At 46.5% G+C, this 16873-nt stretch overlaps 1 protein-coding gene across 1 annotated transcript in view; it reads left to right on the forward strand.

Moving 5' to 3' along the window:
• LOC120061485 (syntenin-1-like) overlaps nucleotides 1–16873 on the forward strand; it is a 42257-nt gene that overhangs the window by 5179 nt on the left and 20205 nt on the right. Inside the window, exons 2-3 of the mRNA XM_039011332.1 lie at nucleotides 3048–3099; nucleotides 8607–8700. Of these exons, the coding sequence (XP_038867260.1) occupies nucleotides 3049–3099; nucleotides 8607–8700 (145 nt within the window). The 5' untranslated portion in view covers nucleotide 3048. The remainder of the gene's footprint in view (nucleotides 1–3047; nucleotides 3100–8606; nucleotides 8701–16873) is intronic.

A 16873-nucleotide genomic window follows, 5' to 3' on the forward strand; every position in this document is an offset into this window, starting at 1 on the left:
TCCAAATGGACAATGACCCCAAGCATAATTCCAAAGTTGTGGCAAAATGGTTTAAGGACAACAAAGTCAAGGTATTGGATTGGCCATCACAAAGCCCCAACCTCCATCCTATAGAAAATGTGTGGGCAGAACTGAAAAAGCGTGTGCGAGCGAGGCCTACAAACCTGACTCAGGTACACCAACTCTGTCAGGATGAATGGGCCAAAATTCACCCAACTTATTGTGGGAAGCTTGTGGAAGGCTACCCAAAACGGTTGACCCATTTTAAATAATTTACAGGCAATGCTACCAAATACTAATTGAGTGTATGTAAACTTCTGACCCACTGGGAATGTGAAAGAAATAAAAGCTGAAATAAATCATTCTCTCTACTATTATTGAGATTTCACATTCTTAAAATAAAGTGGTGATCCTAACTGACCTAAGTCAGGGAATATTTACTAGAATTAAATGTCAGGAATTGTGAAACTGAGTTTAAATGTATTTGGTTAAGGTGTATGTAAACTTCCGACCTCAACTGTATGTTAGTATTGTAATTTGTGGAGTAACTACAATGTTGATGTTTTTTCCTATCACAGCCATTAAACTCAAACTGTTTTAAAGTCACCATTGGCCTCGGGGTGAAATACCGAAGCGGTTTCCTTCCTCACCGGCAACGCCTGTATCTTTGTAGTGCCTGGGTGTATTGTTAGACCATCCAAAGTGTAATGAATAACTTCACCATGCTCAAAGAGCTATTCAATGTCAGCTTTAAAAAAATATCCATCTACCAATAGGTGCCCTTTGCGAAGCATTGGAAAATCTTCCTGGTTGAATCTGTGTTTGAAAATCACTGCTTGGTTGAGGGACCTTATAGATAATCGTATGTGTGGGGTACAGAGGTAGTCGTTCAGAAATCACATTTAACACCAATATTGCACACAGTGAGTCCATGCAACTTACTATGACTTGTTAAGCAATTAAAAAAATAAAACATATTTATGCTCGCCATAACAAAGAGGCTGAATACTTATAGACTCTAGACATTTCATATATAATTGTATTTTTTCTCTCTCAAAACACAATTCCACTTTGACATTGTGGGTAGGCCAGTGACCCCCCAAAAATCTCAATTTAATCGATTTTAAATTCAAGATGTAACATAACAAAATGTGGAAAAAGTCAAGGGGTGTGAAGACTTTCTGAAGGCCTTGTACCAGGTAGAAACCACCACAAGCTTCCTCCAATAGGTTTCAGTGTTGTCTAATAGATGTAATGTAGTTTCTTGGTTTTAGTTGCTAGCAACTACTTTTTGTTCCTTGACTAACTTTTTATGACATCAATGTTTTCTTGTTGATAGTAGACATCCGGAGATCAAAAGCCCAGCTCCTTGAGATATTTGTTGCTGTGTTGCTCGTTCAGTGTCTGGGGACAAGGCAGCAGTACAAACGCGCTGCAGGTTGAGGCTTACTTACATAACATGTTTTTTAACTGGTGAAGTGCCCTGAGGGATTGCTGTGTGTGAACAATGACACATTCTGCCTGTTGTGTATGTTTTGACTGTTACTTTACAGTACAAACTGAAATGCTCAAATCAACCTACATTGTTTTACATGTCAAGGTTAGGTAACCTTTCAACCTTGATGTTATGAAAATGCTTTGAGAACATAACAGAATAATTTTTTTTTAGCACCTAGCTCAGGATAGTGGCCTCAGTGCCTAGCTCAGGATAGAAAGATGTGGCTTCAGCACCACCTAGCTCAGGATAGAAAGATGTGGCCCATAGGGCGGCTGACAATCACGGCCGGTTGTGATACAGCCTGGAATCGAACCAGGGTCTGTAGTGACACCTCTTGCACTGAGATGCAGTGCCTTAGACTGCTGCGCCACTCGGGAGCCTCCTTCTAGATAGCTATGTGTCTGTTCTGAAAGAGTTAGCTACAGACATGTAGTGTTGCTAACAGTGTCCACATTTATTAAATCAATTGCAGCTAGTTGTGAGACTTACCAAATGATGCTGCCAATGTCACTAGGCTACCTAGCAAAATATCCATCAATGGTAGCTGAGCTTGCCGTGGTTTCGGACTAGTTGGCTAGCTAGCCCATCTTGCACGGTGTGTGTGTATATATATTTTTTGTCAACTTATCGTTCATGCCATGTTACCTGGCTAGTCTCTTAACAGGATAGCCTTCTATAAAGGCACTTATTTTCATAATTTTTGTATTGTCAAAATTTTAAACATTCTCAATGGAGCTACAAGCATGCAATCTAATCTGGGCTGCTTGTCAGACGAACCATTCAAGTGATGTCATCGATGACACCTTATCAAGATGGCGGCACGCAGTAGTCCGATGAGGCCATTTAAAAAAAAAAAGAAAAGGTTTTAACATTAAATATGAGCTTTCAGCATGTTTAAGGGTAGGAACATTCTTCTTTATCACATTTTGGTTATCAAAATCACCTTAACTTACTACAGTCAGTTTCTAGCATACATTGTTCGTTCTAGAACTAGCCCAGCCTATAGTATGTGGATAAGAAGGGTATCTTTGACTTGTTTGTTAGTTAGGTCTTTATAGGGTGTTCTGACCACACCCACTCCTCTGCTTACATCACATCTTTGTTGCCGTTAGCTACCCTTCTCTCTCTTTTCCGTCTCACAATAATGAAAGGAGTGAGTGATTATGGGAAGGGGTCTGGAAGTGCAGAAATGGATCATGGTGGATTAGTGGTGAAAAACTTAAGCCTCAATTGAAAAACAGGAATCTCATTATGAGCTTTATGGTCCTGGAGTCGCCATGTGTGTCACTTTTTCAGAGCTGTGTATGGGCACGGGTCTATAGACAGACAGACAGACCAACCGCTCTGTTCTCCAACCCTCTGTCTGTGTGGTCCAGAGCCCCCCCCCCCCCCCCCCCCCTCTGATCCTGTCTTCCGCCACATTATTCTCAGCTAGGGATTTGCCATCAAAGGTTAGCAGTTTATGGGTGAGATTCTCTCTCATATGTATTGTGGTATTTACTCTTCTCATGCCAACATTATAACAGTTTCCTTTGTGTTCTTCCCACAGAATGTCGCTGTATCCATCCCTCGAGGATCTTAAGGTGGACAAGGTCATGAAGGTAAGGAAAACCCAGTATCGGACAGAATATTGGACTTTTTTAAAAAGTAGGCTACTCTGACCTCCTCCCGACTGTTAAAGTACTCTTCCGGGTCACAATGAAGCTAGCGGGGTGCTAAAACCAATCGAAACATTCAAATGAAAATCGACCTTGTTCTTTGTTTAAAGAGAGGTAGAAAAATACGAAGCTTCAGCCAAAGTGTTGTAGTGTCCATTATATTTTCTCTAGGCAGCAGGTAGCCTAGCGGTTAAGAGCGTTGGGACAGAAAGCAAAAGGTTGCTGGTTCGAATCCCCGAGCCGACTAGAGTGAAAAATCTGTCTGTGCCCTTAACTTCTCTGGGATATGTGGGACGGTAGCGTCCCACTTGGCCAAAAGCCAGAAAAAATGTAGCGCGCCAAATTAAAATATATTACTATAAAAATCAATCTTTCATGAAATCACACATGAAAGACACCAAATTAAAGCTACACATGTTGTGAATCCAGCCAACATGTCGGATTTCAAAAAGGATTTACGGCGAAAGCACACCAAACGATTATGTTAGCTCAGTACATAGCCACAGAAAAACACAGCCATTTTCCTAGCAAAAGATAGTAGTCACAAAAAGCAGAAATAGAGAAAATTAATCACTAACCTTTGATCTTCATCAGATGACACTCATAGGACATGTTACACAATACATTTATGTTTTGTTCGATAATGTGCATATTTATATCCACAAATCTCGGTTTACATTGGCGCCATTATTCAGAAATGCCTCCAAAATATCCGGAGAAATTGCAGAGAGCCACGTCAAATAACAGAAATACTCATCATAAACTTTGATGAAAGATACATGTTTTACATAGAATTAAAGATACACTTGTTCTTAATGCAACCGCTGTGTCAGATTTCAAAAAAACTTTACGTAAAAAGCACACCTTGCAATAATCTGAGACGGCGCTCAAAAATAACAAAATTTCTCCGCCATTTTGGAGTCAACAGAAATACGAAATTACATCATAAATATTCCCTTACCTTTGATCATCTTCATCAGAATGCACTCCCAGGAATCCTAGTTCCACAATAAATCGTCGTTTTGTTCGATAATGTCTATTACTTATGTCTAAGTAGCTACTTTTGCTAGCATGTTTAGTGCACATGTCCAAACGCTCGCGCAGATGGAGGCGAACTCGGACGAAAACTTTAAAAAGTTATATAACAGGTCGAATAAACTGGTCAAACTAAGTAGAGAATCAATCTTCAGGATGTTGTTATCATATATATCCAATAACGTTCCAACCGGAGCATTCCTTCATGTCTGTAGAAGTTATGGAACGCAAGGCGATAGTTATCATGAGGAAAGCGCGTGACCAGGAACTGGCATTCTGCCAGACCAATGACTGAAACACCTCCCATCCGGCCCCACATCACACTAGAGGCTTCATTCCACGTTCTACAGACTGTTGACATCTAGTGGAAGGCATGGGAAGTGCAAACAGATCCATATCTTACAGGGAATTGGATAGGTGTTGAGTTGAACGTTGACCAGTCTCAGAATTCTCACTTCCTGTTTGGATTTTTTCTCAGGTTTTTGCCTGCCATATGAGTTCTGTTATACACACAGACATCATTCAAACAGTTTTAGAAACTTCAGAGTGTTTTATATCCAATAGTAATAATAATATGCATATCTTAGCATATGGGACAGAGTAGGAGGCAGTTCACTATGGGCACGCAATTCATCCACAAGTGAAAATGCTGCCCCCTATATCAAAGAAGTTAAGAAAGACTCTTAACCCTAATTGCTCCTGTAAGTTGCTCTGGATAAGACCGTCTGCTAAATGACTAGAATGTCATGTCTAGTGACATTTTATCTTCCAAAAGTGTCCGGTACTCTGTCTAGGCTGCAGGTGTCCTAGTGTCCGGTACTCTGTCTAGGCTGCAGGTGTCCTAGTGTCCGGTACTCTGTCTAGGCTGCAGGTGTTCTAGTGTCCGGTACTCTGTCTAGACTGCAGCTGTTCTAGTGTCCGGTACTCTGTGTAGACTGCAGGTGTTCTAGTGTCCGGTACTCTGTCTAGACTGCAGGTGTTCTAGTGTCCGGTACTCTGTGTAGACTGCAGGTGTTCTAGTGTCCGGTACTCTGTCTAGACTGCAGGTGTTCTAGTGTCCGGTACTCTGTGTAGACTGCAGCTGTTCTAGTGTCCGGTACTCTGTCTAGACTGCAGCTGTTCTAGTGTCCGGTACTCTGTCTAGGCTGCAGGTGTCCTAGTGTCCGGTACTCTGTCTAGGCTGCAGGTGTTCTAGTGTCCGGTACTCTGTCTAGACTGCAGGTGTCCTAGTGTCCGGTACTCTGTGTAGACTGCAGCTGTTCTAGTGTCCGGTACTCTGTCTAGGCTGCAGGTGTTCTAGTGTCCGGTACTCTGTCTAGACTGCAGGTGTTCTAGTGTCCGGTACTCTGTCTAGGCTGCAGGTGTTCTAGTGTCCGGTACTCTGTCTAGGCTGCAGGTGTTCTAGTGTCTGGTACTCTGTGTAGACTGCAGCTGTTCTAGTGTCCGGTACTCTGTCTCGGCTGCAGGTATCCTAGTGTTCGGTACTCTGTCTAGGCTGCAGGTGTCCTAGTGTCCGGTACTCTGTCTAGACTGCAGGTGTTCTAGTGTCCGGTACTCTGTCTAGACTGCAGGTGTTCTAGTGTCCGGTACTCTGTGTAGACTGCAGGTGTTCTAGTGTCCGGTACTCTGTCTAGACTGCAGCTGTTCTAGTGTCCGGTACTCTGTCTAGTGAAGTCTTCCATATAGAGGTTGTAATGGATATGTGTCCAGCTGCATGTTATCGTACAGTGTGATGTCTGTTCTCAAAAATGTGTTCTTATTTGCATGTGCTTAATGTTGTCCTTTATCGAAATGGGGGGGTACCATCATACTGTAAGAGTTGTATTGAGTTTCAGTGTGGGGGGGGGGGGTACCATCATACTGTAAGAGTTGTATTGAGTTTCAGTGGGGGGGGGGGGTACCATCAGACTGTAAGAGTTGTATTGAGTTTCAGTGTGGGGGGGGGGGGGGGGGGTACCATCATACTGTAAGAGTTGTATTGAGTTTCAGTGTGGGGGGGGGGGGGGGGGGGGGGTACCATCATACTGTAAGAGTTGTATTGAGTTTCAGTGGGGGGGGGGTACCATCCTACTGTGAGAGTTGTATTGAGTTTCAGTGTGGGGGGGGGGTACCATCATACTGTAAGAGTTGTATTGAGTTTCAGTGGGGGGGGGGTACCATCCTACTGTGAGAGTTGTATACACAGTCAGTTAGGAACGCAAAGGCTAGCTTTTTCAAACAGAAATGTGCATCCTGTAGCACTAATTCCAAAAAGTTCTGGGACACTGTAAAGTCCATGGAGAATAAGAGCACCTCCTCCCAGCTGCCCACTGCACTGAGGCTAGGAAACACTGTCACCACCGATAAATCTACGATAATCGAAAATTGCAATAAGCATTTTTCTACGGCTGGCCATGCTTTCCACCTGGCTACGCCTACCCGTCAACAGCTCTGCACCCCCCACAGCAACTTGCCCAAGCCCCCCCCCCCCCACTTCTCCTTCACCCAAATCCAGATAGCTGATGTTCTGAAAGAGCTGCAAAATCTGGACCCCTACAAATCAGCTGGGCTAGACAATCTGGACCCTCTCTTTCTAAAATTTTCTGCCGAAATTGTTGCAACCCCTATTACCTATTACGAGCCTGTTCAACCTCTTTCGTACCGTCTGAGATCCCTAAAGATCCTCTTCAAAGGAGGAGACACTCTAGACTCAAACTGTTAGACCTATATCCATCCTGCCCTGCCTTTCTAAGGTCTTCGAAAGCCAAGTTAACAAACAGATCACCGACCATTTCGAATCCCACTGTACCTTCTCCACAATGCAATCTGGTTTCCGAGCTGGTCATGGGTGCACCTCAGCAAAGCTCAAGGTCCAAAACGATATCATAACCGCCATCGATAAAAGACAGTACTGTGCAGCCGTCTTCATCGACCTGCCAAGGCTTTTGACTCTGTCACTCACAAGCCATGGCTTCTCAAATGACTGCCTCGCCTGGTTCTCAGACAAAGTTCAGCGTGTCAAATCGGAGGGCGTGTTGTCCGGACCTATAGCAGTCTCTATGGGGGTGCCACAGGGTTCAATTCTCAGACGACTCCTTTCTCTGTGTATATCAATGATGTCGCTCTTGCTGCTGGTGATTCTCTGATCCACCTCTACGCAGACAACACCATTCTGTATACATCTGGCCCTTCTTTAGACACTGTTAACAAACCTCCAAATGAGTTTCAATGCTATACAACTCTCCTTCCGTGGCCTCCAACTGCTCTTAAATGCTAGTAAAACCAAATGTATGCTCTTCAACTGATTGCTGCCCTCACCCGCCCGCCCGGCTAGCATCACTACTCTGGACGGTTCTGACTTAGAATATGTGGACAACTACAAATACCTAGATGTCTGGTGAGACTGTAAACTCTCTTTCCAGACTCACATTAAGCATCTCCAATCCAAAGTTAAATCTAGAATCGACTTCCTATTTTGCAACAAAGCCTCCTTCACTCATGCTGCCAAACATACCCTTGTAAAACTGACCGTCCTACCGATCCTTGACTTCGGTGATGTCATTTACAAAATAGCCTCCAACACTCTACTCAGACTGCATCCAATTTGCTATCACAGTGCCATCCGTTTTGTCACCAAAGCCCCATATACTACCCACCATTGCGACCTGTATGCTCTCGTTGGATGGCCCTTGCTACATATTCGTCGCCAAACCCACTGGCTCCAGGTCATCTGTAAGTTTTTGCTAGGTAAAGCCCCACCTTATCTCAGCTCACTGGTCACAATAGCAACACCCACCCGTAGCACGCGCCTCAGCAGGTATATTTCACTGGGCATCCTCAAAGCCAACTCCTCCTTTGGCCACCTTTACTTCCAGTTCTCTGCTGCCAATGACTGGAACGAATTGTAAAAATCACTGAAGCTGGAGAGCCATATCTCCCTCACTAACTTTAAGCATCAGCTGTCAGAGCAGCTTACAGATTATTGCACCTGTACACAGCCCATCTGTAAATATCCCACCCAACTACCTCATCCCCATATTGTTATTTTTAGTTGTTGTTGCTCTTTTGCACCCCAGTATCTCTACCTTCACATTCATCTACACATGTACCAGTGTTAATGCTAAATTGTAATTATATCACCACTATGGCCTATTTATTGCCTTACCTATCTAATCTTACTACACCCTGTACATAGATTTTTCAATTGTGTTATCGTCTGCACATTTGTTTATCCCATGTGTAACTCTGTGTTGTTGTTTGTGTCGCACTGCTTTGCTTTATCTTGGCCAGGTCGCAGTTGTAAATGAGAACTTGTTCTCAACTGGCCAACCTGGTTAAATAAAGGTGAAAATATATATATATATAAATAAATAAATATATATTTATTTAGTTTCAGTGTGGTGACTTAATAAATGTCTTTACTGTCTTTCTCCTAGGCACAGACCCAATTTGCCCATACCACTGCTACCCCAGCCATCGCTGAGGGGACCTACCAGCCACCGGCTGCTGGGCTGGGGATGCCATCATCAGGTGAGGCCTGTACCACATGTTAAAGGGATACCTCGGGATTTTGGCAGTGTGTCTCTTTATCTACTTCCACAGTGTCGTATGAACATGTGGATACCATTTGTTATGTCTTCCAGTCATTGCACTAAAGTTACTGAGCAACTTCCTTCAAACTGCACGCAGAGACACGTAGAGTATCACAGACCATATTTTGTAGTTTCCCTGTTGGTTGCCCTCCTCCAGACCAGGGTGTTCCTATTTACAAAACTTCTCAGAGTAGGATTGCTGCTCTAGGACCAGGTCCTTCCTTGTCTATGTAATCTTATTCATTATGATCTGAAAGGAAACACTGATCCTAGAGCTGCACTTATACTCTGAGACACTTTATGAATACAGGCCCTGGTTTCTCACTTTTTTTCCTACTCTCCCTTTTGTCTCTTGGTTTCCCTCTTCATCTTTGTGTCTGTTTGGGGCTCTTCTCTGAATCAGGCTGTTGTTAGTGGTGAAAGGCCTTTCGGCTCTGTAGTGTGGTGTTGAGAGGAGATAAAGACATGCGGAGGATTAGAGGCAGTTGGGGGTATGGGGTCTTATTGAATGTTCTTTAGCTCAGCTCCTACTCTGTGGATCGGTCTCCTCTTAGTCTCAGCGTCTTTCATTGAGTGAGGGTGAAATGGGCAGGGAGACCACAGTGAGCAGTCTCTCAATGCAGGGATTACAATGGTGAGAGGTAGGGAGGGAGGTGTATAAGATAAAAGGAAGGTGGACAGGGGCCCACAGGGAGGGGGAAAAAATGTGGTTTTCTGCTCTTTTTCACTTGTTCCCCTCTCACTCTCTCATTCTCTCTTTCTCAGTATGGGATGTGCTCTGGGCTTTGGTTTTCTCCCTGTGGAGCTAGCTTATGGTTGACATGGAGACGGCTGGCCTGGTGGAAGCGCTGGGGAGGGGAGTTTTCTTCCTCAGGCCTGAAGGGGACAGACAGGAAAGGTGGTGAAGGAAATGGCCTTGCATGACATCACCACTGGACCTCAGCCCAACCACAGCTCTCACTGCCGCCCGCTTCCTCATTTCCTCCAATCATATCTCTGCAACCCCTCTCATTGCTCTCCCTTCATTCCCTCACACACACCTCCTTTGTTCTGTTATTACACAACACCTCCTTTGTTCTGTTATTACACACCTCCTCCTCTGTCCTGTTATTACACAACACCTCCTCTGTCCTGTTATTACACACCTCCTCCTCTGTCCTGTTATTACACAACACCTCCTCTGTCCTGTTATTACACACCTCCTCCTCTGTCCTGTTATTACACACCACCTCCTTTGTTCTGTTATTACACAACACCTCCTTTGTTCTGTTATTACACAACACCTCCTTTGTTCTGTTATTACACACCACCTCCTCCTCTGTCCTGTTATTACACACCACCTCCTCCTCTGTCCTGTTATTACACCTCCTCCTTTGTTCTGTTATTACACACCACCTCCTCCTCTGTCCTGTTATTACACAATACCTCCTTTGTTCTGTTATTACACACCACCTCCTCCTCTGTCCTGTTATTACACCTCCTCCTCTGTCCTGTTATTACACCTCCTCCTCTGTCCTGTTATTACACCTCCTCCTCTGTCCTGTTATTACACACCACCTCCTCCTCTGTCCTGTTATTACACCTCCTCCTCTGTCCTGTTATTACACCTCCTCCTCTGTCCTGTTATTACACAATACCTCCTTTGTTCTGTTATTACACACCACCTCCTCCTCTGTCCTGTTATTACACCTCCTCCTCTGTCCTGTTATTACACCTCCTCCTTTGTTCTGTTATTACACACCACCTCCTCCTCTGTCCTGTTATTACACACCACCACCTCCTCTGTCCTGTTATTACACACCACCACCTCCTCTGTCCTGTTATTACACACCACCACCTCCTCTGTCCTGTTATTACACACCACCTCCTCCTCTGTCCTGTTATTACACAACACCTCCTTTGTTCTGTTATTACACACCACCTCCTCCTCTGTCCTGTTATTACACCTCCTCCTTTGTTCTGTTATTACACACCACCTCCTCCTCTGTCCTGTTATTACACAACACCTCCTCTGTTCTGTTATTACACACCACCTCCTCCTCTGTCCTGTTATTACACACCACCTCCTCTGTTCTGTTATTACACAACACCTCCTTTGTTCTGTTATTACACAACACCTCCTTTGTTCTGTTATTACACACCACCACCACCTCTGTCCTGTTATTACACACCACCTCCTCTGTCCTGTTATTACACACCACCTCCTCCTCTGTTCTGTTATTACACACCACCTCCTCTGTTCTGTTATTACACACCACCACCTCCTCTGTCCTGTTATTACACCTCCTCTGTCCTGTTATTACACAACACCTCCTTTGTTCTGTTATTACACACCTCCTCCTCTGTCCTGTTATTACACAACACCTCCTCTGTTCTGTTATTACACCACCTCTGTTCTGTTATTACACACCACCTCCTCTGTTCTGTTATTACACACCACCTCCTCTGTTCTGTTATTACACCACCTCCTCTGTTCTGTTATTACACACCACCTCCTCTGTTCTGTTATTACACCACCACCTCTGTTCTGTTATTACACACCACCTCCTTTGTTCTGTTATTACACCACCTCCTCTGTTCTGTTATTACACACCACCTCCTCTGTTCTGTTATTACACACCACCTCCTCTGTTCTGTTATTACACACCACCTCCTCTGTTCTGTTATTACACACCACCTCCTCTGTTCTGTTATTACACACCACCTCCTCTGTTCTGTTATTACACACCACCTCCTCTGTTCTGTTATTACACACCACCTCCTCTGTTCTGTTATTACACACCACCTCCTCTGTTCTGTTATTACACACCACCTCCTCTGTTCTGTTATTACACACCACCTCCTCTGTTCTGTTATTACACACCACCTCCTCTGTTCTGTTATTACACACCACCTCCTCTGTTCTGTTATTACACACCACCTCCTCTGTTCTGTTATTACACACCACCTCCTCTGTTCTGTTATTACACACCACCTCCTCTGTTCTGTTATTACACACCACCTCCTCTGTTCTGTTATTACACACCACCTCCTCTGTTCTGTTATTACACACCACCTCCTCTGTTCTGTTATTACACACCACCTCCTCTGTTCTGTTATTACACACCACCTCCTCTGTTCTGTTATTACACACCACCTCCTCTGTTCTGTTATTACACACCACCTCCTCTGTTCTGTTATTACACACCACCTCCTCTGTTCTGTTATTACACACCACCTCCTCTGTTCTGTTATTACACACCACCTCCTCTGTTCTGTTATTACACACCACCTCCTCTGTTCTGTTATTACACACCACCTCCTCTGTTCTGTTATTACACACCACCTCCTCTGTTCTGTTATTACACACCACCTCCTCTGTTCTGTTATTACACACCACCTCCTCTGTTCTGTTATTACACACCACCTCCTCTGTTCTGTTATTACACACCACCTCCTCTGTTCTGTTATTACACACCACCTCCTCTGTTCTGTTATTACACACCACCTCCTCTGTTCTGTTATTACACACCACCTCCTCTGTTCTGTTATTACACACCACCTCCTCTGTTCTGTTATTACACACCACCTCCTCTGTTCTGTTATTACACACCACCTCCTCTGTTCTGTTATTACACACCACCTCCTCTGTTCTGTTATTACACACCACCTCCTCTGTTCTGTTATTACACACCACCTCCTTTGTTCTGTTATTACACACCACCTCCTTTGTTCTGTTATTACACACCACCTCCTCTGTTCTGTTATAGCGCGCGCCTCCTCCTCCTCTGGTCTGTTATAGCGCGCGCCTCCTCCTCCTCTGGTCTGTTATAGCGCGCGCCTCCTCCTCCTCTGGTCTGTTATAGCGCGCGCCTCCTCCCCCTCTGGTCTGTTATAGCGCGCGCCTCCTCCTCCTCTGGTCTGTTATAGCGCGCGCCTCCTCCCCCTCTGGTCTGTTATAGCGCGCGCCTCCTCCCCCTCTGGTCTGTTATAGCGCGCGCCTCCTCCCCCTCTGGTCTGTTATAGCGCGCGCCTCCTCCCCCTCTGGTCTGTTATAGCGCGCGCCTCCTCCCCCTCTGGTCTGTTATAGCGCGCGCCTCCTCCCCCTCTGGTCTGTTATAGCGCGCGCCTCCTCCCCCTCTGGTCTGTTATAGCGCGCGCCTCCTCCCCCTCTGGTCTGTTATAGCGCGCGCCTCCTCCCCCTCTGTTCTGTTATAGCGCGCGCCTCCTCCTCCTCTGTTCTGTTATAGCGCGCGCCTCCTCCTCCTCTGTTCTGTTATAGCGCGCGCCTCCTCCTCCTCTGGTCTGTTATAGCGCGCGCCTCCTCCTCCTCTGGTCTGTTATAGCGCGCGCCTCCTCCTCCTCTGGTCTGTTATAGCGCGCGCCTCCTCCTCTGGTCTGTTATAGCGCGCGCCTCCTCCCCCTCTGTTTTGTTATAGCGCGCGCCTCCTCCTCCTCTGGTCTGTTATAGCGCGCGCCTCCTCCCCCTCTGGTCTGTTATAGCGCGCGCCTCCTCCCCCTCTGGTCTGTTATAGCGCGCGCCTCCTCCCCCTCTGGTCTGTTATAGCGCGCGCCTCCTCCTCCTCTGGTCTGTTATAGCGCGCGCCTCCTCCTCCTCTGGTCTGTTATAGCGCGCGCCTCCTCCTCCTCTGGTCTGTTATAGCGCGCGCCTCCTCCTCCTCTGGTCTGTTATAGCGCGCGCCTCCTCCTCCTCTGGTCTGTTATAGCGCGCGCCTCCTCCTCCTCTGGTCTGTTATAGCGCGCGCCTCCTCCCCCTCTGTTTTGTTATAGCGCGCGCCTCCTCCTCCTCTGGTCTGTTATAGCGCGCGCCTCCTCCTCCTCTGGTCTGTTATAGCGCGCGCCTCCTCCCCCTCTGGTCTGTTATAGCGCGCGCCTCCTCCCCCTCTGGTCTGTTATAGCGCGCGCCTCCTCCCCCTCTGGTCTGTTATAGCGCGCGCCTCCTCCCCCTCTGGTCTGTTATAGCGCGCGCCTCCTCCTCCTCTGGTCTGTTATAGCGCGCGCCTCCTCCTCCTCTGGTCTGTTATAGCGCGCGCCTCCTCCTCCTCTGGTCTGTTATAGCGCGCGCCTCCTCCTCCTCTGGTCTGTTATAGCGCGCGCCTCCTCCTCCTCTGGTCTGTTATAGCGCGCGCCTCCTCCCCCTCTGGTCTGTTATAGCGCGCGCCTCCTCCCCCTCTGGTCTGTTATAGCGCGCGCCTCCTCCCCCTCTGTTTTGTTATAGCGCGCGCCTCCTCCCCCTCTGGTCTGTTATAGCGCGCGCCTCCTCCCCCTCTGGTCTGTTATAGCGCGCGCCTCCTCCTCCTCTGTTCTGTTATAGCGCGCGCCTCCTCCTCCTCTGGTCTGTTATAGCGCGCGCCTCCTCCCCCTCTGTTCTGTTATAGCGCGCGCCTCCTCCTCCTCTGGTCTGTTATAGCGCGCGCCTCCTCCTCCTCTGTTCTGTTATAGCGCGCGCCTCCTCCTCCTCTGGTCTGTTATAGCGCGCGCCTCCTCCTCCTCTGGTCTGTTATAGCGCGCGCCTCCTCCTCCTCTGGTCTGTTATAGCGCGCGCCTCCTCTGGTCTGTTATAGCGCGCGCCTCCTCCTCCTCTGGTCTGTTATAGCGCGCGCCTCCTCCTCCTCTGTTCTGTTATAGCGCGCGCCTCCTCCTCCTCTGGTCTGTTATAGCGCGCGCCTCCTCCTCCTCTGGTCTGTTATAGCGCGCGCCTCCTCCCCCTCTGTTCTGTTATAGCGCGCGCCTCCTCCTCCTCTGGTCTGTTATAGCGCGCGCCTCCTCCTCCTCTGTTCTGTTATAGCGCGCGCCTCCTCCTCCTCTGGTCTGTTATAGCGCGCGCCTCCTCCTCCTCTGGTCTGTTATAGCGCGCGCCTCCTCCTCCTCTGGTCTGTTATTCATCTTTCATATCCTTTCATTTTCTCCTTTAAAAAAAAAATCCTTCTCTCTTACATTTTCTTAATTCTTCCTCTCACCATCTCTCAACAAATGTCCCCATGCTGTGTTACGTCTGATTCCCTGTATTCAACCTGTTCTAGTCTAGTGAATCATGATGGATGAATGATTATTGCACTTCTGGTAATGTGCCAAGGCTGAGGCTCATACTGTATGTGTCAGTCCACTATCAGAAGAACACGTCAGGCTCAGCCCCGGTGATCTGTAGAGGTCAGTGTTGTCCTCAGGCTCAGCCCCGGTGATCTGTAGAGGTCAGTGTTGTCCTCAGGCTCAGCCCCGGTGATCTGTAGAGGTCAGTGTTGTCCTCAGGCTCAGCCCCGGTGATCTGTAGAGGTCAGTGTTGTCGTCAGGCTCAGTCCCGGTGATCTGTAGAGGTCAGTGTTGTCCTCAGGCTCAGCCCCGGTGATCTGTAGAGGTCAGTGTTGTCGTCAGGCTCAGCCCCGGTGATCTGTAGGGGCCAGGGGTGAGGTCAGGTGACAGTGAAAGAGTGAAACTAACACTGAAACATAATTGAATCCCTGGGGTTGGCAGAGCACTGCAACTCTGAGAGGTAATGGTATTGCAGATTACACCAGGCCATGGTCAGTTTATATCCTGTATTAGCTGAGTGGTAGTGGTAGTTGTGTGTGTGTGTGTGTGTGTGTGTGTGTGTGTGTGTGTGTGTGTGAGAAGAGAGGCCAATAGTTAAATTATTAAATGAGTATGTGTGTTAACCAAACCAATGCGTAGACTGAGCAGTGCGGGGTCTTTATAAAAAATTTTCCTGTCCAATAGGAAGAGATCCTCTAATGATGCGTGTAGGCGGTGGTTAGTTGAATCACTGAAAGCAAATTCTTCTCCCATACAGCATCTGTGGACCGTGTGGGTGGATGTTCTCTGTGTCAATCATGTGTGTTCCTTAGTTTGAACCAAAAATAGTGTCCTATAGTCTATGCCTTTTTCTGTTTATTGTGGAGGTGCTGTGTGTGACTGTCTGGCTTATCGTGTCGATCTCCCACATGCCTTGGTATACACGTGTCTATTAACTTTCCACCCAAACTTTATTCCTAAAATAAATATTTATTGTTTTTCACATTTTACGATCATAAATGGTTCACATTAAATAAAATTCAACATTCACATCATTATATTTGAGTTCATAATGACATGATTTACAGATGTAATAGTCTGTTTTATTTCTTTTTTTAATATTCTGTTTTGATTTGTAAAAAAAAAACTGTGTTCATAATGCACCTTGTCTTCCAGATGTTACTGTAGACCGTAAACCTTTAGTAACGTCGACCGTAAACCTTTAGTAACGTCGACCGTAAACCTTCAGTAATGTCGTCCACGTCGACCGTAAACCTTTTAGTAATGTCGTCTACGTCGACCGTAAACCTTCAGTAATGTCGTCCACGTCGAACCGTAAACCTTTTAGTAATGTCGTCCACGTCGACCGTAAACCTTTAGTAATGTCGTCCACGTCGACCGTAAACCTTTTAGTAATGTCGTCCACGTCGACTGTAAACCTTCAGTGATGTCGTCCACGTCGACCGTAAACCTTTTAGTAATGTCGTCCACGTCGACCGTAAACCTTTAGTAATGTCCACGTCGACCGTAAACCTTCAGTAATGTCGTCCACGTCGACCGTAAACCTTTTAGTAATGTCGTCCACGTCGACCGTAAACCTTCAGTAATGTCGTCCACGTCGACCGTAAACCTTTTAGTAATGTCGTCCACGTCGAACCGTAAACCTTTTAGTAATGTCGTCGACCGTAAACCTTTTAGTAATGTCGTCCACGTCGACCGTAAACCTTCAGTAATGTCGTCTACGTCGACCGTAAACCTTCAGTAATGTCGTCTACGTCGACCGTAAACCTTCAGTAATGTCGTCTACGTCGACCGTAAACCTTCAGTAATGTCGTCTACGTCGACCGTAAACCTTCAGTAATGTCGTCTACGTCGACCGTAAACCTTCAGTAATGTTGTCTACGTCGACCGTAAACCTTTAGTAATGTCGTCCACGTCGACCGTAAACCTTTTAGTAATGTCGTCCACGTCGAACCGTAAACCTTTTAGTAATGTCGTCCACGTCGAACCGTAAACCTTTAGTAATGTCGTCCACGTCGAACCGTAAACCTTTTAGTAATGTCGTCCACGTCGAACCGTAAACCTTTTAGTAATGTCGTCCA

The sequence above is a fragment of the Salvelinus namaycush genome, chromosome 16 (genome assembly GCF_016432855.1).
Source record: "Salvelinus namaycush isolate Seneca chromosome 16, SaNama_1.0, whole genome shotgun sequence".
Lineage (NCBI taxonomy): Eukaryota > Metazoa > Chordata > Actinopteri > Salmoniformes > Salmonidae > Salvelinus > Salvelinus namaycush.